Here is a 27,693-nt window from a genome sequence, read left to right on the forward strand (position 1 = left end):
TATTTACTGACTGGAGACACCAGAATCTGCAGATGCAGGAATCTGGAATTGCTGGAAGGACTCAGCATTGACACAGGCAAAGGATTGTTTGACATCTTGTGTCCTGATATGGGTTCTGCCTCCACAACTCATCTTCTCAGTATTATGTTTTATTTGCAGTTTGTCTTCTTCTGAACATCAGTTGTTTGTCAGTCTTTGTTTGTGTCTATTTTTTCGTAGTTTTTCCTGCAAATCCCAAGAGAGTATATGGTAGCATATATATCTTCTTCTTCTTAAGCCTCATCATCCCTACAGGTGGCATAGGCAGCCGCCAACACTCACCAGAGTCCTCTACGCTGGGCCTGTCTTTCAAGTTGCCCTTCCTCGAGATGAAGAAGCATACATAGAAAACCTACAGCACAATACAGGCCCTTCAGTCCACAAAGTTGTGCCGAATATGTCCCTACCTTAGAAATTACTAGGCTTACCCATAGCCCTCTATTTTCCTAAGCTCCATCTCCCTATCCAAAAGTCTCTTAAAAGACCCTATCGTATCCGCTTCCACCACCGTTGCCGGCAGCCCATTCCACACAGAAGAAGAACCTTCTTCTTCCAGGAACAAGGTCTTTAAAGCTTCTGTTGGTGTTTCTGTAGTGTTGGGTGTGTGCTAGCCCCATGCCCAACCCTCCTGCTTTCACAGCCCCGCTTAGCACTGTCCATGGTGGAATTTAACATATTTGTACTTTAATAATAAATTTACTTTGAATGTCAAAGATGCTGCCTGATCTGTTGAGTCTCCCTGCAGTTTGGCTGTGGCTCTCTTTTCTAAAATTGACTGATTTTTTTTCTGGAACATAGGTATTATTGGCAAGGGCAGCATTAATATTTCATTGCTACTTGTCCTATACAGCAGGGGCTTGCTGGACCCTTTGGGGAGCTGGTCAGAGTGTAACACATCACTGTGAACCTGCAGTCACACACAGCCCAAGCTGAGTAAAGATGGCAGGTATCTTTCCTGGATGAATATCACAGACCAGATCACACCTTTTGTAACATGATTCCCACATTTTTCAAGAGCTTTTATTAACGACCTGGATGTGGGGGTAGAAGGGTGGGTTGGCAAGTTTGCAGGCAACACAAAGGTTGGTGGTGTTGTGGATAGTGTACAGCGTTGTCAAAGATTGCAGAGAGACATCGATAGGATGCAGAAATGGGCTGAGAAGTGGCAGATGGAGTTCAACCCAGAGAAGTGTGAGGTGGTACACTTTGAAAGGACAAACTCCAAGGCAGGGTACAAAGTAAATGGAAGGATACTTGGTAGTGTGGAGAAGCAGAGGGATCTGGGGGTACATGTCCACAGATCCCTGAAAGTTGCCTCACAGGTAGATAGGGTAGTTAAGAAAGCTTATGGGGTGTTAGCTTTCATAAGTCGAGGGATAGAGTTTATGAGTCGCGATGTAATGATGCAGCTCTATAAAACTCTGGTTAGGCCACACTTGGAGTACTGTGTCCAGTTCTGGTCGTCTCACTATAGGAAGGATATGGAAGCATTGCAAAGGGTACAGAGGAGACTTACAAGGATGCTGCCTGGTTTAGAGAGTATGCATTATGATCAGAGATTAAGGGAGCTAGGGCTTTACTCTTTGGAGAGAAGGAGGATGAGAGGAGACATGATAGAGGTGTACAAGATATTAAGAGGAATAGAGTGGATAGCCAGCGCCTCTTCCCCAGGGCACCACTGCTCAATACAAGAGGACATGGTTTTAAGGTAAGGGGTGAGAAGTTCAAGAGGGATATTAGAGGAAGGTTTTTTACTCAGAGAATGGTTGGTGCGTGGAATGCACTGCCTGAGTCAGTGATGGAGGCAGATACACTAGTGAAGTTTAAGAGACTACTAGACAGGTATATGGAGGAATTTAAGGTGGGTGGTTATATGGGAGGCAGGGTTTGAGGGTCGGCACAACATTGTGGGCCGAAGGGCCTGTAATGTGCTGTACTGTTCTATGTTTCCAGTCCTGATGAGCAGAGACACATAACCATTCCCTTACTCATATTCCGGTCCTCCAAAGTCAGCCTGATAAACACACACAAAATGCTGGAGGAATTCAGCAGGTCAGGCAGCATCTACAGAAAGGAATAGGGAGCGGATGTTTTAGGCAGAGAGCCTTCAACAGGACTGAAGTCATCCTGACGGTCACACCCTCCTGCTGTATCAGCCTTCACCTTGTACCACCTGACTGTTTTGCCCTCTCCTACACCATTGAAATTGAATCTTACACACCAGTCAGTCCTTGTGCAGGGAGTGATGTGTTCACTAAAGCAACAACAACCCAAATCTGTCACTGTCTGAGTAATAAAGGCCAAACTTCAACAGGGACTGACGTTTCTGAAGACGTATTATTCTCTTTCTGCTCAAATGTGCATAATTGATGTATCTAATAAAGTGGCCACTGAGTGTATGTTTGTGATCTTCTACTGCTGTATCCATCTATTGCTGCTGTATCCATCTATTCCAAGGTTCAACTTGTTGTACATTCAGAGATGATCTTCTGAACACTACTGTTGTAAAGTGTGGTTATTTGAGTAGCTATCGCCTTTCTGTCAGCTTGAACCAGTCTGGCGATTCTCCTGACTTCTCTCATGAACAAGCCAATCTTCTCAACAGAACTACTGCTCACCACTTCTTGTTTTTTACACCATTCTCTGTAAGCCCTGGAGACTGCTGTGTATGAAAATCACAGGAAATCAGCAGTTTCTGAGATACACAAACCACCCTGTCTGGCACCAATAATCATTTCATGGTCAAAGTCATTTAAATCACATTTCTTCCCCATTTGGATGTTTGGTCTAAACAACAATTGAACATCTTGACCATGTCTGCATGCTTTTATGCATTGAGTTGCTGCCACATGATTGGCTGATTAGATATTTGCATTAATGAGCAGGGGTACAGGTGTACTTAATGAAGTGGTCACTGAGTGTATGTGTACATCATTACTCTAGTATAGTGCAGCAGTCACTGAGAAGCAGATAGATAGATAGAAAACCACAGGTCATGTTACTGTTTATTTTTCACTGTCCAGTGTATTCACTGTATCTGACCATACATGTCAGCTCAAACCTCACGCTCTCTTACTCTAAAGTCCAGTGGGCTTTCCTGATACCTTACCTTCATCACTTCCTGTGCGGCCACCCCACCAATGAACGCGTTGATTGGATTCAGGTTGCCAGTGGCTACAAATGCCAGCTTCCTCACCAAGTCCTCGTTCAGGGGCTCCTCTCCAAGGATGGATGGGACCTCTTCACTCAGCTTTTTTGCCATGTTCACTAAGAGCTCAGCATCAGTCTAGTCGAAGACACAACCGGGAACATCATTAAAGGTTAACTTGCAGGTTGAGTTGGTGGTAAGGAAGGCAAATACAATGTTAGCAATTCATTTCGAGAGGACTAGAATATAAAAGCAAGGATGCAATTTTGAGGCTTTATAAGACGTTGGTCAGACTGTACATGAGTATTGTGAACAGTTTTGAGCCCCTTATCTAAGAAAAGATGTGCTGGCATTGGAGACGGTACAGAAGAGGTTCACCACAATGATCCCATGAGTGAAAGGGTTAAGGTATAGGGAGTGTTTGATGCCTCTGGGCCTGTACTCGCTGGAGTTTAGAAGAATGAGGGGTAACTCCTTGAAACCTATTGAATACCTGAACTCGAGGGGGAGCAATATCCTAGCAGGTAGGTTTGCTAGCATGATTTGGGAGGGTTTAAACTAATTTGCAAGGGGGATGGGACCCGGAGTGATACAGCAGTGGAAGAAGTGCATGGAGTAAAGCCAGATCTAACATATAAAGAGGCTTTGAGGAAAGAGAAGCAGAATAAAGGGTGTAAAGGTAGTAAGGTAGAAGGGCTAAAGTGCGTGTACTCTTCAATGCAAGAAGCATCAGGAGCATAGGTGATGAACTGAGAGCTTGGATAGATACATGGAATTATGATGTAGTGGCCATTAGTCACCAGGGCAGGAATGGATTCTCAATATTTCTGGATTTCAATGCTTTAAAAGGGATAGAGAGTGGGGGAAAAGGGGAGGAGGGGTGGCAATACTGGTCAGGGATACTATTACAGCTACAGAAAGGGTGGGTAATGCAGCAGGATCCTCTTTTGAGTCAGTATGGGTGGAAGTCAGGAACAGGAAGGGAGCAGTTACTCTATTGGGAGTATTCTACAGGCCCCCTGGTAGCAGCAGAGATACAGAGAAGCAGATTGGGAGGTAGATTTTGGAAAGGTGCAAAAATAACAGGGTTGTTATCACGGGTGACTTTAACTTCCCTAATATTGATTGGCATCTGATTAGTTCCAAGGGTTTAGACGGGGCCGAGTTTGTTAAGTGTGTCCAGGATGGATTCCTGCTCACAGGCCGACTAGGGGGAATGCCATACTAGATCTAGTATCAGGTAACGAACCGGGTCAGGTCACAGATCTCTCAGTGGGTGAGCATCTGGGGGACAGTGACCACTGCTCCCTGGTATTTAGCATTATCATGGAAAAGGACAGAATCAGACAGGACAGGAAAATTTTTAATTGGGGAAGGGCAAATTATGAGGCTATAAGGCTAGAACTTGCGGGTGTGAACTGGGATGGTGTTTTTGCAGGGAAATGTACTATGGACATGTGGTCGATATTTAGGGATCTCTTGTAGGACGTAAGGGATAAATCTGTCCCGGTGAGGAAGATAAAGAATGGTAGGGTGAAGGAACCATGGGTGACAAGTGAGGTGGAAAATCTAGTCAGGTGGAAGAAGGCAGCATACATGAGGTTTAGGAAGCAAGGATCAGATGGGTCTATTGAGGAATATAGGATAGCAAGAAAGGAGTTTAAAAAGGGGCTGAGGAGGCAAGAAGGGGGCATGAGAAGGCCTTGGCGAGTAGGGTAAAGGAAAACTCCAAGGCATTCTTCAATTATGTGAAGAACAAAAGGATGACAGGAGTGAAGGTAGGACCGATTAGAGATAAAAGTGGGAAGATGTGCCTGGAGGCTGTGGAAGGGAGTGAGGTCCTCAATGAATACTTCTCTTCAGTATTCACCAGTGAGAGGGAACTTGATGATGGTGAGGACAATATGAGGGAGGTTGATGTTCTGGAGCATGTTGATATTAAAGGAGAGGAGGTGTTGGAGTTGTTAAAATACATTAGGACAGATAAGTCCCCAGGGCCTGACGGAATATTCCCCAGGCAGCTCCACGAGGCGAGGGAAGAGATTGCTGAGCCTCTGGCTAGGATCTTTATGTCCTCGTTGTCCACGGGAATTGTACCAGAGGATTGGAGGGAGGCGAATGTTGTCCCCTTGTTCAAAAAAGGTAGTAGGGATAGTCCGGGTAATTATAGACCAGTGAGCCTTACGTCTGTGGTAGGAAAGCTGTTGGAAAAGGTTCTTAGAGATAGGATCTATGGGCATTTAGAGAATCATGGTCTGATCAGGGACAGTCAGCATGGCTTTGTGAAGGGCGGATCGTGTCTAACAAGCCTGATAGAGTTGTTTGAGGAGGTGACCAGGCATATAGATGAACATAGTGTAGTGGATGTGATCTACATGGATTTTAGTAAGGCATTTGACAAGGTTCCATATGGTAGGCTTATTCAGAAAGTCAGAAGGCATGGGATCCAGGGAAGTTTGGCCAGGTTGATTCAGAATTGGCTTGCCTGCAGAAGGCAGAGTGTCGTGGTGGAGGGAGTACATTTGGATTGGAGGGTTGTGACTAGTGGTGTCCCACAAGGATCGGTTCTGGAACCTCTACTTTTCGTGATTTTTATTAACGACCTGGATGTAGGGGTAGAAGGGTGGGTTGGCGAGTTTGCAGACGACACAAAGGTTGGTGGTATTGTGGCTAGTGTAGAGGTCGGCAACCTTTTTGCCTCTGTGGGCCGGATCACGTATTAATGAGCAGACGGTGGGCCAGATAAATGCAATAAAAGCTTGAAATATGGAAATTATCCATTTAAATATATCTAGTTATGTTTTGCCTCAAATTAATGAATAACACGTGCTAAAAAAACCATTTGTGCTTAACCAAGGATGCTAATTAGTAATCAAAGAACTCAGTTTAGTTTTTCTGTCCCACCATTGCTGGTGCATATCAGTTGTGATGCCAATTAGCTATGACACATTAAGTTTCATTTCTGATATCATTTTCAACAAAGCTTCAAAAATGTCTGCTCCAGTAACCGTGTCCTTCATAGGAACTAATTGAATAAACACTTCAAAAATTTGAAAAGTTGAGGTCACTCCTCGCACAAACACCGCAAGTTGAGCAGTGTCTCTCAAGTCTGTACTCTCATCAAGCGCAACTAAAAAAAATACAATTCGTTGCAGGCATCCCTTAAACAACTTTTAACATCTGCTGATATTTCTTCAACTCGCCCTGTGATTGTTCTTGCTGACAGGCTGATAGATGCAAATAACGATTTCTTTTCAGGACAAACAATATCCACCACTGCCAGTAAACATTCTTTGACAAACTTGGCATCTGTAAAAGGCTTCATCTTTTCTGCAATCCGTTTTGAGACTTCATAGCTGGCATGGGTATTTCCTTCACTTTCACTGCTTTTTCAGCACTCAGCGTCCACCTTCCTACGTTTTGCATTCATTGCTATTGGAATTCTTTTCATTGATTTTATTTTGAAACGCGAGTTATTGAACAAATATCGTATCACATGTAAATATCTGCATGTTTAGCATCAAAAACACAGTGACACTGTTTCTGTTTACAAAATTGAAAACCTGCGCACGCACGGAGAGTACCTGATACATATTAATAAGGTAGTCTGCATTCCCGTTATTCGTATATACCAGTGTTTGGTTTGGAACAAAACGGAACCTGGGGCCATGCATGTCCATCAGTGTGGTCACGTGAAACACTCAGAATAAGGAAAAATCGCTCACGGGCCGGATAAGCATAGTATCCTAATATTTGCTTGTGGGCCGGTCAAAATACCTTCGCGGGCCGGATCTGGCTCGCAGGCCATAGGTTGCCTACCCGTGGTGTAGAGGATTGTCGAAGATTGCAGAGAGACATTGATAGGATGCAGAAGTGGGCTGAGAAGTGGCAGATGGAGTTCAACTCGGAGAAGTGTGAGGTGGTACACTTTGGAAGGACAAACTCCAAGGCAAAGTACAAAGTAAATGGCAGGATACTTGGTAGTGTGGAGGAGCAGAGGGATCTGGGGGTACATGTCCACAGATCTCTGAAAGTTGCCCCATAGGTAGATAGGATAGTTAAGGAAGCTTATGGGATGTTAGCTTTTATAAGTCGAGGGATAGGGGTTAAGAGTCGCGAGGTAATGATGCAGCTCTATAAAACTCTGGTTAGACCACACTTGGACTATTGTGTCCATTCCTGGTCGCCTCACTATAGGAAGGATATGGAAGCATTGCAAAGGGTACAGAGGAGATCTACCAGGATGCTGCCTGGTTTGGAGAGTATGCATTATGATCAGAGATTAAGGGAGTTAGGGCTTTACTCTTTGGAGAGAAGGAGAATGAGAGGAGACATGATAGACGTATACAAGATATTAAGAGGAATAGATAGCGAGGACAGCCAGTGCCTCTTCCCCAGGGCACCACTGCTCAATACAAGAGGACATGGCTTTAAAGTAAGGGGTGGGAAGTTCAAGGGGGATATTAGAGGAAGTAGTTGGTGCGTGGAATGCACTGCCTGAGTCAGTGGTGGAGGCAGATACACTAGTGAAATTTAAGAGACCACTAAACAGGTATATGGAGGAATTTAAGGTGGGGGGTTATATGGGAGGCAGGGTTTAGGGTCGGCACAACATTGTGGGCCGAAGGGCCTGTACTGTGCTGTACTATTCTATGTTCTATGTTCTAATATGGAAAGGCCAAGATAGAGTAGATTTAGACAGAATGGTTCCTATAGCGGGGAGTCTAGAACCAGAGGGCACAGCGTCAGAAGGACTTCCCTTTAGAACAGAGGAAAAGATGAATTTCTTTAGCCAGTGGGTGGTTGATCTGGAACTCATTGCCACAGATGGCTGTGCAGGCCAGGTCATTGGGCATATACGATGGTGGAGGCTTGTGGGCTGAGTTAAGAAACCACAAGGGTAAAAGGACTCTGATGGCAGTTACTTACAGGCCTCCGAACAGTAGCTGGGATGTGGACCATCGATTAGAATGGAAAATAGAAAAGGAGTGTCAAAAGGGCAATGTTATGATAGTCGTGGGAGATTTTAACATGCTGCTCGATTGGGAAAAACCAGGTTGGTAATGGATCTCAAATGAATCTGTTGAATGCCTACGAGACAGCTTTTTAGAGCAGTTTGTCATTGACCCTACTGGGGGATCAGCTATACTGGATTGGGTGTTACATAATGAACTGGAGTTGATCAGGGAGCTTAAGGTAAAGGAACCCTTAGGAGGCAGTGATCACAAAATGACTGAGTTCAACTCGAAATCTGACAGGGAGAAAGTAAAGTCTGATGTAGCAGTATTTCAGTGGAGTAAAGGAATTACAGTGGTATGAGAGAAGAGTTGGCCAAAGTAAATTGGAAGGAGATGCTGACAGTGATGTCAGCAGAGCAGCAATGGCTTGAGTTTCTGGGAAAAATGAAGAAAGTACAGGATAGATGTATTCCAAAAACAAAGAAATACTCAAACAGCAAAATAGTACAACTGTGGCTGACAAGGGAAGTCAAAGCTAATGTAAGAGCAAAAGAGAGGGCATACGACAAAGCAAAAAAATAGTGGGAAAATAGAAGATAGGGAAGCTTTTAAAAAACTACGGAAAACACCTAAAAGAATCATTAGGAAAGAAAAGATGAAACATGAAATCAAGCTAATAAACAATATAAAAGTGGATGTTAAAAACTTCTTCAAGTAATGTAAGCAAGAAAGATGAGAGTGGATATAGGACCCCTAAGAAAATGAGGCCAGAGAACACTAACAGTGTGTCAGATGTTGAAGGGCGTGAGGGAAGAAAAGTGAGTGCAGTTACTATGATATGGGAGAATGCGCTGTGACGAGAATACACATAGATTAAGATGTTAGCTGGCCTGTGCTGGCACCAGTGGGATCAGCAGTTGGTCTGCCACCTGTCTTCAGGAGAAAGAGAGATAAGGAAAACAATGGAGCAGCATTTGGAGATGTTAATGAAGGGACGGGAGAGTTTAACGGAAGGAGAGCTGTCAAGATCGGCTCCCCCTTTGAACCCTGAACTGTTTGAAGTGATGGACAAGGGATAAAAAGGGACAGGTTCGCTAAGGCAGGACACACATGACACCCCGAGGTAACGAGATCCTGGAAGCGGTGAGTCTCCCACAAGTCGGTGGGAAGTTTTGGAAGGCTGGTTGTGGGACCAAGCCATAGACGCACAGGGTGAAAAGGCACGATCGGCGGGAACCTGGTGTGTGTGTCCGCCCTTGCCTGGGTGCCAGGTTCACTGCAGAGAAACGATCGTATCTGGAAACGGAGGGGTCACGGTCGGTGACCTCAGAAGACATCACAAAGGGCTTGCCTGAAAGCTGACTGCGAAGAATATCGAAGGTCTGTGTGGAAGCCGTTTGAATATTCATTCGTTTTGCTCTCTCTCTCCTTCCCCCCACTGTCCATCTCTCATGGCAGTGATTACTGCGAGCTGAACTGAATTCAATTGAACTGAACTTTGCGTCACTTTGAAACTGGTCATTTACCCCTAGACGACGATAGAGCTTGATTGATCCTGTTATCCTAATTCTGTGTACATGTGTGTTTATCATTGCTGAACTGTTGCATTTATTATCCTTTTGATTAGAGTACTGTGTTGCTTGTTTCTTTAATAAAACTTTCTTAGTTCTAGTAATCCAGACTCCAACTGAGTGATCCATTTCTGCTGGTTTGGCAACCCAGTTACGGGGTACGTAACAGCGCTCAATAAGCTGAAATACCTAAGGCTACATAAGTCACCTGGACCAGATGAACTGCACCCTAGTGTTCTGAAAGAGGTGACAGTAGAGATTGTGGAGGCATAAGTAATGATCTTTCAAAAATCATTGGTCTCTGTCATGGTGCTAGATGACTGGAAAATTGTGAATGTCATTCCACTCTTAAGAAAGGAGAAACGCAGCAGAAAGGAAGTTTTAGACCAGTTAGTCTGACTTCAGTGGTTGGGAAGATGTTGGAGTCAATTGTTAAGGATGAGGTTATGGAGTACTTGATGACACAGGACAAATTAGGACAAAGTCAGCATGGCTTCTGTAAGGGAATCTCTTGCCTGACAAACCTGTTGGAATTCTTTGAAGAGATTACAAACAGGATGGATAAGGGGGATGCAGTGAATATTGTATATTTGGATTTTCAGAAAGCCTTTCACAAGGCTGCTTACCAAGTTAAGAGCCTATAGTATTACAGAAAAGTTAATGACATACTTAGAGAATTGGCTGATTGGTAGGAGGCAGCGAGTGGGAATAAAAGGATCCTTTTCTGGTTTTCTGCCAGTGACTAGTAAGGTTCCGCAGGGGTTGATGTTGGGAACACTCCTTTTGCTGTTGATCTGGTGATCAATGGTTTAGATGATGTAATAGATGGCTTTGTTGCCAGCTTTAAAGATGAAATGAAGATTGGTGGAGGGGCAGGTAGTGTTGAGGAAACAGGTGGGCTGCAGAAGGCCTTAGACAGATTAGGAGAATGGGCAAGGAAGTGGCAAATTAAATACAATACAATGTAGGAGAATGCATGGTCATGCACTTTGGTAGAAGAAATTAATGTGTAGACTATTTTCTAACGGGGGACAAAATCCAAAAATCTGAAATGCAAAGGGACTTAGGAGTCCTAGCTTGCAGATTGAGTCAGTGGTGAGGAAGGAAAATGCAATTTCAAGAATGTAACAGCAAAGATGTGATGCTGAAGCTTTATAAAGCACTAATGAGGCCTCACCTTGAGTATCGTGAACAGTTTTGAGCTTCTTAATCAAGAAAAATGTGTTGGCATTGGAGAGGGTCCAGAAGTAGTTAACAAGGATGATTCCAGGAATGAAAGGGTTATCATATGAGAAATGTTTGATGGCTCTGTACCTATACTTGCTGGAATTTAGAAGGATGAGGGCAGATCTCATTGAAACATTTTGAATGTTGAAAGGCCTAGACAGAGTAGATGTGGAAAGGATGTTTCCCATGATGGGAGAGTCTAGCTCAAGAGGGCACAGCCTCAGGATAAAAGAAAGATGTGGAGAAATTTCTTTAGCCAGAGGGTGGTGAACTTGTGGAATTTGTTACCACAGGCAGCGGTGGAGGCTAGGTCATTGGTGTATTTAAGGCAGAGAGTGATAAGTTCTTGATTGGCCACAGCATCAAAGGTTACGGGGAGAAGGCCAAGGAGTGGGGCTGAGGAGGGGAAAATAAAAAGATCAGCCATGATTGAACGCCAGAGCAGACTCGATGGCCAGATGGCCTACTTCTGCTCCTATGTCTTATGGTCTAAGATGCTGTTCCTAAAACATTGAATAGTTGCCTTCAGGCTTCTCTACCTTCCTCTTAGAAATGAGAAGGGGCAAATAATAAGGAATGAGGTTTTCATCTCCTGGCTCAGAGGCTGTTTGGTGAGCCACTGAGACACCATGCGCAGTGGGGGGGAGGCAGGGCAGGTTCAGGATATGGAGAGGGGAGTGTAGTTTGCTGAGGTTCACTTATGCTCACAGTTACTTTGATCACTCACCTTTCCCCAGGGTTTGGGGAGTCGGCCGTGCCCCCTCACAAACCCATGCAGAGCCTGAAAGGCAATGTGCAGCGTGCCATGTCTGTCCGTTTTGCCAAAGTCGGTGCTCTGGTATGTTGGGTCCTGCAGCGCCTCCTTCAGGCACTTCTGCAAGGAAGAAGGTAGACAGTCAGTGGAACATTCGTCAGGTCACAGCAGGACATCTGCATGTACATTTCTGATCACCGTGAAGGAAAGATGTGATTGTGGTGGAGAGGGTGTCAAGGAGAGTCACCACCATGATGTCTGGGATGGAATGTTTCCATTAAGAAGAGAGTGTGGGTCTCTTCAGAAGGCTGACAGAGGGAGTTACTATGAAGGGGCAAAGATAGTGTGGGTCATTGGAAACTTCTCCCCCTCAGCAGGTGTCTGAAACTAGATGCTCTATGGTTGACGAAACTATGGCACACATGCCCAAGAACATCTTCTTAAACCCATCACTCCTTTTGAAGTTAGCTGAAGAGATTGTGAAGGCATTAGAAAAGATCTTTTAAGTATCAATAGATTCTGGCATGGTTCTGGAGGAAGGAAGGAAATTACAGGCAAGTTAGTCTGACCTCAGTGGCTGGGAAGATGTTGGTGTGAGATTGTTAAGGATCTGGTTTTGGGGTACTTGGAGGCACATGATGACATGAAGACAACACTTCCTTTATTTCAATCTGTCTCTGTTATACTTGATCATTGCAATAGTAAAACATGAAACACATGTAAATAAGCAGTAGGAATCCTTTCTCCCCTGCGGAAGGGCTCGTCCTTGTCCCCTGCAGAAGGGCTCGTCCTTGTCCCCTGGGGAAGGGCTTGTCCTTGTCCCAGCGGAAAGTTTTGCCCTTGTCCCCTGGGGAGGGGCTCATCCTCGTCCCTGCGGAAGGGCTCATCCTCCTCCCTTGCAGAAGGCTTTATCCTTGCCCCTTGCGGAAGGGCTCGTCCTTGTCCCTGTGGAAGGGCTCGTCCTCATCCCTTGCAGAAGGTTTTGTCCTTGTCCCTGCAGATGGACTTGTCTTTGTCCCTTGTGGAAGGAATCATCCTTGTCCCTGCAGACTCGGCCTTTTTTTCTTACAGAAGTTCGCAACTATTGCTACTAATTATTTCATCTCTGCTCAAAATTGCCATGGCACACGAGACAATTCTTTAGAAGATTATTGCCAATTTAGGCCCATGCTCTCAAAATGGTTCACTGCCCCTGCAGAGTTTAGAGTAAGGGGTATGTGGTCTGGGTGGGGGATCTGAGGAAGAATACGTTTTTACACCCAGAGAGTGCTGAAATCCAAAACTCACTACCTAAGAGAGTGTTTAGATGAACACCAAGGCACAGAAGCTACAGACCAAGTGTTTGTCAATGGGATTAGTGTGGATAGGTACTTCATTGCTGGCATAGATGTAAGGGGCTGAATGGCCTATTTCTTTGCTGTTCCTGGATGGGGAGTAACACCCACCCCTACCACTTTAACCAGGACTCCAATAGGTCATCCAAAGTCAAAACCAACCCAAACTGGACCCACAACCTGTACCGAAGCCTCTCAATGCCAAAAGAGAAGAATCCAACACCCATCTGTACCTTGTGTGTAGCTGGAGTTAACTTACATGGACATTCTTTTAAACATCCCATGGTTCATCACATGTGGAAGACCCAGCGATGATCGGATTGGACAGCTTAAACAATTGAAACAATCCACTTGGGTGGTTATTAAGTGGGCACTTTTTCTGAAGGGAAATTCAGATTGGAACCAGATAACCCAAGAAGCAGTGGACAACTGGAAAACATTCTACCCCGAGGTTGTGGTGAGGTTGTGGATAGTTGAGATTCTGAGACCTCAGCACCAGGATCCATATGGATTTTGCCATACTGAGGCAAATGGAGGAGATTCAGATTCAGATTTATTTACTGCATGTGCATGTAATCATAAATGAAATGTGTTGCCTGTGTTAACAATCAACACAACCTAAAGATGTGCTGGAGGCAGCCCATAGCTGCTGCCATACATTCAAACATCAACAGAACAACATAAGGGTGGTCTGGCTGCCTTTCATACCACAAAGATGTGCTATTCATCTAAATGGGTGCTATAGGACTGTGGCAAAATAATCAAAAGTATTAATAGATCAGATTCAGAAATCGATGTGTAGGCAATCTAGCAGGGAAGACACTCATATTATTCCTTCAATGAAAGTACTCTGGGAAGGATGGGAAAGTAACTGTTAAAATGCCAGTTGCAACAGAGAGGACTCCTTTAGGGAGGTAATCATGTCAAACTGTATCACATTATTGCATTGAGTTATCTGACCAAATTCTGTTTTGGACTGGTCTATGGATCTCCAAATCTACTCTCTCCAAGTATTCCATGATCTTGTCTGTGAATCATTGCTGGAGACCAGCTCAAGACACAGTTGCCAGGAGAATCATCTCAGACCACACCAGGGAACTGATTCAGTGACAACCTTTCTTCTGAGAGGGCTGCAAAGCAACACAAGAGACTGGGAGTACACGGGGGGGAACTGCTATACTTACAAAGGTCAAACGCTGTGGCATCTTTACTTCCATTACAACTCCACCTCCCTCGTAATCGCCAAAACCGGTCGTGTCGCAGATTGAGAAGGAATAGGCATCTGAAATACACGTTTAGCTCTTTATATAAACAACTTTAATGACAGCACTGAAGGTATAGTTGCTAACATTGCTGATGACACAAAGGTAGGTGGGGAAGCAAGTCAAGAAGAGAACACAAGAAAGTGACAAAGGGATATGGATAGGTTAAGTGAGTGGACAAAGATCTGGCAAATAGAGTATGATGTGTGAGTGGACAAAGATCTGGTAAATAGAGTATGATGTGTGGAAGTGCGGAGTCATCAATGTCTGGCTGAAAAAAATTAAAATAACTTATGTTATATAAATGGTGTATGTGCCATCTTTGGTACAACTCTGTCATGGATGGCCGAAGCCCGGCTGTGAAAGGAGGAAGGCTCGGTATGGGACTAGCAACCCCATCCCGTAAAAACCTAGTGCTACAGAAGTGCCAACAGAAAATGAGACAAACCTCAACAGGGTGAGAGGAAAGTTCATCCAATCTCTCTCTTGGTTCAATGAGCAAAAAGACCCTTCTTCACCTATTAATCTCTCTCATTATTGGTGCACGTTGCAGAGGAAGAGATTATTCAGTCTACATAGTGTGAGATGTGATAGTAAACAGTCTGACAACAAGGCCTTCTAACATAGGAAATGAACACAGGTTCACCTCTGTAACAATGTAAAGTGTGAATTTGAGGCTCAAGGGTGCTTTATACAAGTGATCCAAAGTGAAAACTGGTTTCTCTATACCTGAAGCACTGCACAAGTAGTTCTCTTCAAAACAGAGATGAGGAGGAATTTCTTTAGCCAGACAGTCGTGATTCTGAGAAATACATTGCCACAGACGGCTGTGGAGGCCAGATCATTGACTGTAAGAGATTGATAGGTTCTTGAATGGCGAGGAGATTAAGGGTTACAGAGAACGGGGTTGAGAGAAAAAAAACCCAGCCATGAAGAAGACTTAATTTGTTACTATATTTTATGGTCTTCCTAGTGTCAGTCCATTCCAAGGAAAGCCTGTTACAGTCGCCATGTGGGGTTGTACTGCCATCTGCTGGCACCTAGGGCAACCTGCGCCCTCAGATGGTAGCAACTTACCAATGACCTTGATTTCCATGGGTTTGCAGTTATTCAGTTCAGTCATACCCTGAACCTCCGAGAAAGTCACAAAATCTCCAGTCTGAAATCCATGGTGTGACCTGTCCAAACAAGTTACCAACCCTGGGTTCGCCTAAACATACAAGAAGATAAAAAATAGGCAGCAATTTAACCAAAACATCTTGAAATTGTGCAACAAAATTAAAGTCGAGTATATTGTCATAATAATGCAAGGATGCAATGTCAAACTTACTTACAACAGTATCACAGACACACAGCCTTAGAGACACGACAGTATCACAGGCACAGGGCATTAGAGACACAATGGTATCACAGAGACAAAGCATTAGAGACACAACAGTATCACAGACACAGAGCATGAGAAACACAACAGCATCACAGACACACAGCCTCAGAGACACAACAGTATCACAGGCACAGGGCATTAGAGACACAATGGTATCACAGAGACAGAGCATTAGAGACAACAGTATCACGGACACAGAGCATTAGAGACACATTCACAAAAATATCAATTTAACACATCTTATGTAATAATTATGCATAATAGAAGACAATTAGAACAAAGAACTCCACAGTAATGCAAAGAGGTAGAAGTGATCATAAGACCATGAGATAGAGAAGAAGAATTAGGCCATTTGGCCCATCGAGTCCGGTCTGTCATTTCATCATGGCTGATTCATCTCCCTCTCAGCCTCAATCTCCCACACCCTCCCTGTATCCTTTCGTGCCCTGACCAATCAAGAATTTATCGATCTCTGCCTTAAATATGCCCAATGATTTGGCCTCTACAGCCATTTGTAGCAACAAATTCCACAGATTCACCACTCTCTGGCTAAAGAAATTCCTCCTCATCTCCGTTCTAAAAGGACACCCCTCTATTCTAAGGCTGTGTCCTCTGTTCTTAGACCATAGTAAACATCCTCTCCACATCCACTCTGTTGAGGCCTTTCAACATTCGATAGAATTCAGTGAGGTCACCCCTCATTCTTCTGAATTTCGGTGAGTAGAGGCCCAGAGCCATCAAATGCTCCTCATATGACAAACCTTTCAACCCCGGAATCATTTTTGTGAACCTCCTCTGAACTCTCTCTAATGTCAGCACATACTTTCAGACATAAGGGGCCCAATACTGCTTACTATACTACAAGTGAGGCCTCACTAGAGCGTTAATATGCTTCAACATTACGCAGTTTCTTTCATATTATAGTCCTCTTGAAATGAATGCTAACATCACATTTGCCTTCCTTACCACTGACTCAACCTGCAAATCAACCTTAAGGGAATCCTGCACAAGGACTCCCAAGTCCGCTGCGCCTCAGACTTTAGAATTTTTTCTCCATTTAGAAAATTGTCAACCCTTTAATTTCTACTACCAAAGTGCATGATCATACACTTCCCAACACATCTGCCATTTCTTTGGCCATTCTCTTAATCTGTCTAAGGCCTTCTGTACCCTCTTTACTTCCTCAAAACTTCCTGCCCCTCCACCTATCTTAGTATTATTTGCAAACTTGGCCACAAAGCCATCAATTCCATCATCCAAATCATTGACATATAACGTAAAAAGAATCGATCCCCATATACCACTAGTCACTGGCAGCCAATCAGAAAAGCCTCCCTTTATTCCCACTCTTTGCCTCCTGCCAATCATCCAACACTTTATCCATACTAGTATTTTTCCTGTAATACCATGTTAAGAAGCCTCATGCGTGGCACCTTGTCAAGGCATTCTGAAAATCCAAGTACACAACATCTACTGATACTCTTTTGTCTATCCCTTGTTATTTCTTAAAAAAATTCCAACCGATTTGTCAGTCAAGATTTTCCCTTGAAGAAACCATGCTGACTATGGTCTATTTTATTGTGTGCCTCTAAGTACGCTGAGAAATTACTTAATAATCCACTCCATAATCCACTCCAACATCTTCCCAACCACTAAGGTCAGACTGGCCTACAATTTTCTTTCTTTTACCTCTCTCCCTTCTTGCAGAGTGGAGTGACATTTGCAATCTTCAATTCCTCTGGAACCATGCCAGAATTACTTGATTCTTTTAAGATCATGACTAATGCCTCCACAATCTCTTCAGCCACCTCTTTCAGAATCCTGGGGTGTACACCATCTGGTCCAGCTGACTTATCTACGTTCAGACCTTTCAATTTCCCAAGAATCTTCTCCCTAGTAATGGTAACTTTACACATTTCTGCCTCCTGACATTAGTGAACTTCTGGCATACTGCTAGTGTCTTCCACAGTGAAGAGAGATGCTAAATATTTATTCAGTTTGTCTGTCATTTTCCTTATCCCCCATTACTACCTCTTCAGGAACATTTTCCAGCAGTCCGATATCTACTCTTGCATCTCATAAAGTTAGAGGTTAAACTACAGATATGAAATAAAATGTGCATAGATACCAACACCTATTTACAACAGCATTATGAAAAGTGGCTTTAAGTGTTTACAGTGCAGTGCAATGATAGGGGTAATAGATAGCAGGGTGTGTGAAAGGTCTAGCTAGAATGGTTGATCAAATGAACTACCTGGGGAAAGAAACTTCCAAGATAGAATGAAGTTTTTGTTTTAATAGCCCTATAGCACTTCCCAGATGGAGCTTTTGGAAAAGGCAGTTTGCAGGGTGGGTATTATGCACAATGATTTTCCTGCCCACTTCTTCATTCTGGATGCATACAAGTCCTGCAGTGATGGTAGACTGCAGCCAATGATCTTTTCTGCTGTCCTGATAGTTCACTGTAGTTTTCCTACATTATATATGTTCATATATGTTAAGATGTTCTCTATGATGGTAATGTAGAATTACACCAGTATGTTCTGGGGAAGATGGAACTTTACCATCTGCCGCAAGTAGTACATCCTCTGCCCAGCCTTTTTGTCAATGAAGGAGATACGGTTCTCCCACATGGGGTCCTGTGAGATAATGATGCTCAGGGATGGTGCTAATTGTTGATATGAGTGGGTGAAGAGGACATGCATACAAGAAGATGGTATAGCGCAGATAGTGGGGATTTTTGATGATAGACGTTGCTTTCTTGAGGCAACATCTTGTGTAGTTATTACTGATAGGAAGGAAAAGTGGGTAGTTAAATAAAGACAAGGCAAAACTGAATGTTAATGGAGAGGGTTTACCTTGGTGATCCAGGATACGATGGTGTGCACAGGCTCTTCCCCATTCACGTCTGTCATGATGAACTCATCCCCAAAGTCACAGAACACCTGACTGCAAGTCAACCAGAGACCTTGAGTTTTAAATAGTGGGGACAGTAGAGGTCATCTACAAACACAAAATCATTACAGCTCACCGCCTCAGTCCACTGGCAAAAGGGCCTCCAGCTGTACTCCATTCTTTGTAAAGGAATGTTGTCCAATGGGGAAGACTTTATTCTAGAGATTGGAAGTACACCACCTCACCTGGATGGGGACTGCGGCCTTCGACTTGTATTCAATACTGTCACAAACCCGTACAGATGCAATGCTGAAGGTATTCCACCTGGTAGCATCATGGCCTGGTTCAGCAATTCCAACACACAGGAATGCAAGAGACTGCAGACGGTAATGGACACAACCCAGTCCATCACAAGGCACAGAGCTCCCCACTACCGACAGATTCCACAGCATCCTCACCATCTGGGCTAATACATGAAGCATGCCAACAACTATAAATTCATTAGCTATTTGATGTGGCTTGCATATTTCTATGGATACGTGGCGGATAGCCTTCTGACTGGTTGGAGGTTCCAATGCAAAGGATGGACAGAAGGCATTAGAGACAGTCAGCAACGTCATGGGCACCACCCTCCTCACCATGCAGGACATCTCCAATAGGTGATACCTCAAAAAGGCAGCATCTATTACTAAGGGCTTTCACCATCTGGGACATAGCCTTTACTCATTACTACTATCAGGGTGAAGGTACAGGAGCCTGAAGGTGCACTGTACTACTACCACGAATTTTGCAAATATGTCAGTGATAAGAAAATTGATTTGTTCTTCTCACTGTTACAATCAGTCAGGAGGTACAGAAACCTCAAGTTCCACACCACCAGGTTCAGGACAGCTACTTTCTCAGCCTTTTCTCAGCCAACTGTACTTTTTTCCATTGACGCTGCCTGGCTGGCAGAGATCCCCCAGCATTCTGTGTCTGTTGTTCGGATTTCCAGCATCAGCAGATATTCTCTCATTTGTGACTTTCCTACAACCATCAGGTTCTTGAACTAACCTGCACAACCCTAACTCAGCAATGGAACACTACGGACCACCTCTAAGTAGAATTGCACCTTTTTCATATATTAACGTCTTGTTTTTGTCTGTACCTACATGCAGGTGAAGCAGCCACAAGCATGTTTTTCATTACGTCTGTACCTCACTGTATTCCGGCACATAATAATAAATGTGATTTCACTGAATTACGATTCTGAATCAAACTTACAGTCTTTACTGAAACTAACTCTGAATGGACAGCCCCAAGGCTGGCTGCAAAAGGAGGAGGGTTGGGCATGGGGCTAGCAGCTCCTGTAAAAACCCAGAGCTACAAAAACACTAACAAAAGCTCCAAAGGCTTCATCCCTGGGAAAGGAAGGATCTTCTCCTAGAAGACCTATACAGTCCTGTGGTGAAAACAAGACAAGTCACAGAGCCGACCAACCTTCTATCATACAGGAGAGGCTGGTCCAGGACAGAGGGCTCTGGCGAGCTGCTGTCGACAGCCTATGCCCCAGTAAGTAAAGTTGCTGAAGTTACAGCATCATCCTGAAACCCAATAAGCACATGAACAGTAGAGATCATAAAGGGAATTTAAACTCAATTATCATCACGCTCGAGGCCACGCAGCCAATTGAGTCCATGGTGCCTCCTAGTACAGCATTCAGTCTTATTCCCCTTTCCTTCCTTCCCCTGTAGCCGTGCAACTTATTCTCTCTCACAAGCCCATCCATTTCCCTTGTTTGTTTTCACCAGGATGCTGCCTGGATTAGTGTATTCACTAAAGGAGAGGTTGGACAAACAAAATAAATTCTGCAGATGCTGGAAATCCATAGTAACACACACAAAATGCTGGAGGAACTCAGCAGGTCAGGCATCATCTACAGAGAGGATTAAACGACCCAGCCCAAAACGTTGACTCTTTATTCTTCTCCATAGATGCTGCCTGACCTGCTGAGTTCCTCCAGTATTTTATGAGGGGTTGAACAAACTTGGATTGTTTTCTCTGGAGTGTAGGAGACCAAGGGGAGACCTGATAAAAGTTCATAAGATTATGAGAGGCACAGATACGGTGGAAATGTTTATCCCAGGGTAGAAAAATAAAAGGAGAATATTTTAATGAGATGTGCAGGGCAAGTTTTTTAATTACATGGAAAGTGGTAGATGCCTGGAACAGGCTGTTAGAAGTGGACTCAACACTGGCATTTAAGAAGCATTTAGACAGGCACACAAACTTGCAAGGATTGCAGGAATACAGATCATGATCAGGGTTTCAGTTTTAGCATCATGCACAGCATAGATATTGTGGGCCAAAGGGCCTGTTCTCATGCTGTACTGTTCTTTGCTTCATTCTAAGCACAGGAACACTTGGCGACGATTGCAATGGCCCCTGATCGTAAGCATAATTCTGTTGTTCTGTTGCTTGAGCCTGTGACATGACTGATACTCATGTGACCAATTAACCTACTAACCCACGTGTCTTCGGGATGTGGGAGGAAACTGGAGCACCCGGAGGAAAGCGAACATGGTCACAGGAAGAACGTACAAACTCCGTTCAGACAGTGGAGGCAATTGAACCCGTTTCACTGGCACTGTAATAGCTGCGTTTGTGTACCGCCTCAACGGCGTTGTTCTGCTGAATGCTGTGGGCACGCTACACTGGCACTGAGACGTGTGGTGACACTTGCGGACTGTCTGCAGCACATCCTCATGTTGGCTGTTAATGCAAAAATGGCACATTTCACTGTATGTCTCGATGTGCTACATCAATGAATTGAAATTTGATTCTGAGCCCGATTGCTGGTATGTACACACTGTGGTACAAAGCCTTCCAATAGGAAGAGGAAGTAAGCGTTAGTGGGGCTGCCTCTGGTCAGAGAACAAGCTGGAGGTAAACTCCCCAGTCCTGAAACAATAGAAACATCACACGTGCACGTAACTGTGAGGGAGCCCTTACCTAAAGAGGCCTTTCGTATCTGCCACTATGAACTTGATTCTGTTCTGGTGACAGAACTGCCCAACCTTCAGCTGTTCATCCAACGAGGAGTTGGTCAGCACAACCACCTGGGAGAAGAAAGACAGATGGTTAAAGCTGAGTGGAAGCAGGTCCCTAATAATTCACCAAACTGCTGTCCAGTATACAGATGTTGTTCCAAACTCAGTTACATGGCAAAGAAATGTAGCTGGAATCTTGTGTGTTAATAATACATCTTGTACATAAGAAATGGGCCCATTCTGTGATTCTGGGAAGCTTATACATTTAACCTTGAGTTAACATAAACTATGAAAATCCCATCAGACCCATCTCCAGATTACAGTGGAGCATTGGATTTGGAATGAAATCCTAACAAGTAAAAAGTGATGCTTTTTGGGAAGTCTGATAGGGGTAGGACATGCAAAGATTAGCCTTATTTGTCACATGTACATCAAAACATGTAGCGAAGTATGTCATTTGCATTGAGTCCAGTCAGCAAGGATTGCGCTAGGCAGTCCGCAAGTGTCACCATGCTTCTGCCACCAACATAGCATGCTAACAACTCACTAATGCTAACCGTACATCTTCGGACTGTGGGAGGAAACCACAGCACCTGGAGGAAAGCCACGCAGTAACGGGGAGATTATATAAACTCCTTACAGACAGTGGCAGGAATTGAACTCCAATCTGACCAGTGCTGCTTTACACTAACCCCTGCACTACTGTGCCCCCAATGGTAGAGGCTACTAAGTAGCGCTGATGAATAGAGAGGCATTGGGCTTCAAGTTCAAAGTTCCCTAAAAGTGACAACATAGGTAGATAGGGCAGTGAGGGAGGAAAGTGGCATCTTCACCTTCATAAATATCAAAAATTGTGACTTCACGTTACAATTTTATAGAACATCAATTAAGCTGCACTTGGGGTGTTGCGTATTGGAGCGTTGGAGTGTTGAGTGATGCCTAACACACGGGGGGGGGGGGAAGATGTGACTATGTAGAGTGCAAGGGAAATTTAGTTCGGAGACTTTAGTTATGGGAAGGGTTTGGAGAGGCTGGACTTGTTTGCTCTGGGACAAAGGAGGCTGAGGGTTAACCTGTTAGAGATATAAAATTCTGGGAGGCACAGACAGTGTAGAATCCCACAGAGGTGTACGTGATTACCGGTGAGCGTCATCATCTCCACTCCCCTCCCACAGAGGTGTAAGTGACCAATTAACCCACCAGTTTGGATACAAGAGAAAACATCCCACAAACGCATACCAGCTAATAGGTAATTGGTCATTGTATATTGTCCAGTGATTAGGTTGTTATATTGGGGAGCGGGGGTTGCGGGGTGGTGCAGCTCTAAAGGGCCTATTCTAGGTTGTATCGCTAAATAAAAAAATAAAGAAACCCTTAAGCCGGCCATCGTTGGAGTGGACAGAGTTAGAGGGGAGATTTTAAGGCTTTAGCTCTTTTAGACTTCAGTCAGAGAAAGCAAAAAAAAGAAAAGCTCTCAGTAAAGTTTCTTTCCCCCTTCTCTTCTTTATATCTGCTCAGCTACAACAGTAGAGTTGCCAGGCAGGATAGCTGAATGCTCCTATTGAAGGATGTGGGAAGACAGGGAGAAGTCCAGTGTCCCTGATGACTACAACTGCGAGAAGGGCATCCAGCTGTAGATTCTAACAATCCGCATGAAGGAGTTGGAGCTGGAACTGAAATGAACTCCAGATCATTTGGGAGGCTGATAGAGAGGACATACAGAGAGGTTACACCCAAGGGGCAGAACACAGGAAATAGGGTGACAGTCAGGAAGTGGAGAGGGGTTAAGGAGCCAGTGCAGAGTACCCCTGTGGCTATCCACCTCAACAACAGGTATATCACTTTGGATACTGTCAGTGGGAATGACCTAACAGAGGAAAGTCACAGCAGTCAGGTCTCTGGCAGAGTCTGGCTTGGTGGCTCAGAAGGGAAGTGGGTGGGGAGAAGAGGCATCCTGTGGTGATAGGGGATTCATTAGTTAGGGGAACAGACAGGAAGTTCTGTAAGTGAGAGCAAGATTCCTGGATGGCACGTTGCCTCCTGGGTGCCGGAATCTGGGACACTTCGGATTGAGTCCTCAGCATTCTTGAGTGGGAGAAATAGGAGGGTGAACAGCCAGAACAATCCAATGGTAGAGCACTGAGGAGTGCAGTAGAACAAAGGAATCTGGGAACGCAGGTCCATAATTCATTGAAAGTGGCGTCACAGGTAGTTAGGGTCGTAAATGAAGCTTTTGGCACATTGGCCTTTGTAAATCAATGTATTGAGCACAGGAGATGGGATGTTATGTTGAAGTTGCATAAGACATTGGTGAGGCCTAATTTGGAGTATTGTGTGCAGTTCTGGTCACCTATCTACAGGGAAGATGTAAACAAGATTGAAAGAGTACAGAGAAAATTTACGAGGAAGTTGCTAGGTCTGGAGGACCCAAGTTATAAGGAAAAATTAAATAGGTTAGGACTATATTCTTTAGAACGTAGGAGATTGAAAGAAGATTTGATGGAGGTATACAAAGTTATGAGGGTTATAGATAGAGTAAATGTAAGCATGCTTTTTCCACTGAGGTTGGGTGGGACTATAACCAGAAGTCATGGGTTAAGGATGAAAGGTGAAAAGTTTAAGGGGAACATGAAGAGAAACTTTTTCACTCAGAGGGTCATGAGAATGTGGAATGAGCTGTCAGCAGAAGTGGTGCATGCAAGCATGATTTCAATGTTTAAGAGAAGTTTGGACAGATACGTGGATGGTAGGGGTATGAAGGGCTATAGTCCTGGCAGAGATCGATGGGAGTAGGCAGTCTAAATGGTTTCAGCATGAACTGGATGGGCTGAAGGGTGCTTCTGTGTTGTACTTCTCTGTGACTCTAAGGTTGTTGGTAAATGGGTTTATGAAGTGTCACAGATGCAGGGAAGTACCTTGTACTGCATGCCATCCATACAGATAATTTCATTACATCAAGGTAGCACAAGGTAAAACAATAACAGAATGCAGAATAAAATATTACAGTTACAGAGAAACTGCTGTGCAGGTAGACAGTAAGATGCAAAACCACGATAAGGTAGATTGTGAGGTCAGGAGTCCGCCTTACTGTGCAGGAAGCCTGTTTAATAGTCTTATAACAGTGGAATTGATGCAGTCTTTGAGCCTGGTGACGGCCCTTCCTGCCTGATGGGACAGGGGAGAAGAGAGATTGTTTGGTATGGGTGTGTGAAGTCTTTGATTATGCCGGCTGCTCTGCAGATGCAGTGAGAAATGTAGACAGAGTTCATGGAAGGGAGGCTGGTCTCTGGGAGGTGCTGTGTCCACAACTCTGTAGTTTCTTGCAGCCTCAGACACAGCTGTTGCCATACCAGGCTGTGATGCATCCAGACAGGATACTTCCAATGATATTTCCATTAAAATTGGTGAGGGTCAATGGGGACACCCTCAATTTCTTTAGTGCCCGAGGGAGTAGAGATGCCTATGTACTTTCTCCACGTGGCCAGGGTCGAACCTGGGTCCCTGGAGATGTCAGACAGCTGCACTGGTGGCTCGACCATGGTGCTATCCTGTGAAGCTCAGTACTGGACTATTCGTGATACAACAGCAACTAGGAGAGAAATAAACAGTCAATAGTTTGGACCGAGGCCTTTCATCGGGACTGGAAAAGCCAGAAATGTCGACTCCGTATTCCTCTCCATAGACGCTGTCTGACCTGCTCACTTCCTCTAGCAACTTGTGTGTGTTGCTCTGGATTTCCAACATTGTCTTATATGTATGACAATGAAGTGACTTTCTCAGCAGCATCCAGCACAATGACCAAGATACCACCAGTCTCAACATTGATTGGTTCACAGTGACATACACCTAGCTGTGATGCCAGTGACCTCCTGAACCTCGTGATCCAGAGTCCCAAGGAAAATCTTCAAGAAATGCTGAAGACAACCCAAATTGGCTTGAAGGTGCATCAGGACTGTCTTTGAGAATTGCAAGTGTTGGCTACTCTGAACTCTAATGCTGCTACTTTTTACAGCAGGAATGTCTAAAGATTAAATCCTTCTAGGTTCAGCTTTCAGATTTATTTAATTACTTGAATGTACAGTAAGTTACCCTATGGTGAATTTGAACTCCTGGTCTCTGAATCCTAGTGTGGTAACTTCGCCACAACGCTGTGGACCTCATGTATTCCCTAGAAGATAATATCAACTCTCAAAAACTTACCCCTTCAATCCAACTCAAGAGAAGGCACGGAAAATGGATTTACTCTACCTGATAATTTTGGAGGATGTCGTTGGTCAGCTTCCCAGTGTATGAAGAGACAGGGACATAAATGTTTAGTCCAACAAGGCTCGGCTGTGAAGCTTCTGCCCTGTTCTCCCCAATATCTCTCTCTGTCAGATAAAACTGAAAAAAGGATAAATACATTAGGATATCTCTCTACATCTGCACAGATTCCTTCGCTGTACTTCACTGTGTCTCAACAAATGGAGCAAGTGTACCTCCGATCCGGTAGGTCTTTGGACTATGGAAGGAAACCGGAGCACCCAAAGAAAACCCATACATTCCATAGGGAGGATGCGGTCACAGGGAGAATATACAAACTCCTTACAGACAGTGGTGGGGATTAAACCTTGGTTGCTGACACCGTAAAGCATTGTGCTAACCACCAGACTATCGTGGATTTGAGTCTGACGTATGACATGCATACATCAAACTCAACATTCTGTTTAACAATCTTATGTTATTTTAACCTTGTATCTCACTTCCCTTCTCTTCTCCATTGATATTTCCAGGTTTCATTGAATTTGCACTTTTCCTTGTCTTCCTTACCATTAGATTAGATTAGATTCAATTTTATTGTCATTGTGCCGAGTACAGGTACAAAGCCAATGAAATGCAGTTAGCATCTAACCAGAAATGCAAAGAATAGTGTTATTTACAAAATAACTGCAAATAAAAAAATAAGTGCTACAGCACACAAATATAAAAGTACTGAGACAGTACAATATGGGTGCAATACTGCTTAGCGCTGTGATGTGAGGTTCAGCAGGATCACAGCCTCAGGGAAGAAGCTCTTCCTGTGCCTGCTGGTGCGGGAATGGAGGCTTCTGTAGTTCCTACCGGATGGGAGGAGAGTAAAAAATCCATGGTTAGGATGAGATGCATCCTTGATAATGCTTTTCGCCCTGCCCAGGCAGCGTTTATGGTAGATGTTGGTGGGCAATTGGGTGCCGATAATCCACTGGGCAGTTTTCACCACACGCTGGAGTGCTTTGCGGTCCGATACGGGACAATTGCCATACCACACTGAGATGCAGTTGGTAGTATGCTGTCAATGGTACAGCGGTAAAAGTCTGTCAGTATCCTGGGACAGAGGTGAGCTTTCTTCATGCTCCGCAGGAAATAAAGGCACTGTTGTGCCTTTTTGATCAGGATGGAGGAGTTCAGGGACCAGGTGAGATCCTTGGAAATGTGGACACCAAGGAATTTGAAGCTTGATACACACTCCACTACAGCTCTGTTGATGTAGATGGGGATGTGAGTGTGGCTCCTAGCATGCCTGAAGTCCACAATGATCTCCTTGGTCTTCTGGGTGTTAAGGGCCAGGTTGTTGTCGGCACACCACGCGGCCAGGTGCTGGACCTCGTCCCTGTAGGCCGTCTCGTCATCCCCTCTGATCAGGCCAACCACCGTGGTGTTGTCTGTGAACTTGATTAAGGAGTTAGAACCATGTACAGGAACATAGGTTTCACATGGGTGCAAAGGGAGTACAGAAGAGGGCTCAGCACACAGCTTTGAGGCACACTGGTGTTTAGGGTAAGAGTGGAGGAGGAGAGGTTGTCTAACTTAATTGATTGGGGTCTGTTAGTCAACATCCAATGTCCAATTGCGGAGGGATGAGCTGATACCAAGCTGGCGAAGTTTGGTGATCATCTTGGAGGGCTGATGTTAGAGTTGGGGCTGTCCAGGTGGGTCAGGGCAGAGTGAAATGCTGTGGAGATGGCATCCTCTGTTGACCTGTTGGTGCGATAGGCAAATTGATGGTGGTCCAGGGTAGTAGGCAGACAGGATTTCAGGTGTGATAGATCCAGTCTCTCAAAGCACTTTGCAAT

At 44.4% G+C, this 27,693-nt stretch overlaps 1 protein-coding gene across 3 annotated transcripts in view; it reads right to left on the minus strand.

The window, feature by feature from the left end:
- LOC140211205 (ubiquitin-like modifier-activating enzyme 1) overlaps window positions 1-27,693 on the minus strand; it is a 468,204-nt gene that overhangs the window by 422,875 nt on the left and 17,636 nt on the right. For all 3 annotated transcript variants that reach the window (XM_072280798.1, XM_072280799.1, XM_072280800.1), the window contains exons 4-10: window positions 25,850-25,984; window positions 21,564-21,670; window positions 18,536-18,626; window positions 15,371-15,503; window positions 14,216-14,313; window positions 11,671-11,817; window positions 3,149-3,325 (exon numbers count right to left, since the gene is read on the minus strand). In XM_072280798.1, the coding sequence (XP_072136899.1) occupies window positions 3,149-3,325; window positions 11,671-11,817; window positions 14,216-14,313; window positions 15,371-15,503; window positions 18,536-18,626; window positions 21,564-21,670; window positions 25,850-25,984 (888 nt within the window). The remainder of the gene's footprint in view (window positions 1-3,148; window positions 3,326-11,670; window positions 11,818-14,215; window positions 14,314-15,370; window positions 15,504-18,535; window positions 18,627-21,563; window positions 21,671-25,849; window positions 25,985-27,693) is intronic.

This window comes from Mobula birostris, chromosome 16, assembly GCF_030028105.1.
Source record: "Mobula birostris isolate sMobBir1 chromosome 16, sMobBir1.hap1, whole genome shotgun sequence".
NCBI classification, from domain to species: domain Eukaryota; kingdom Metazoa; phylum Chordata; class Chondrichthyes; order Myliobatiformes; family Myliobatidae; genus Mobula; species Mobula birostris.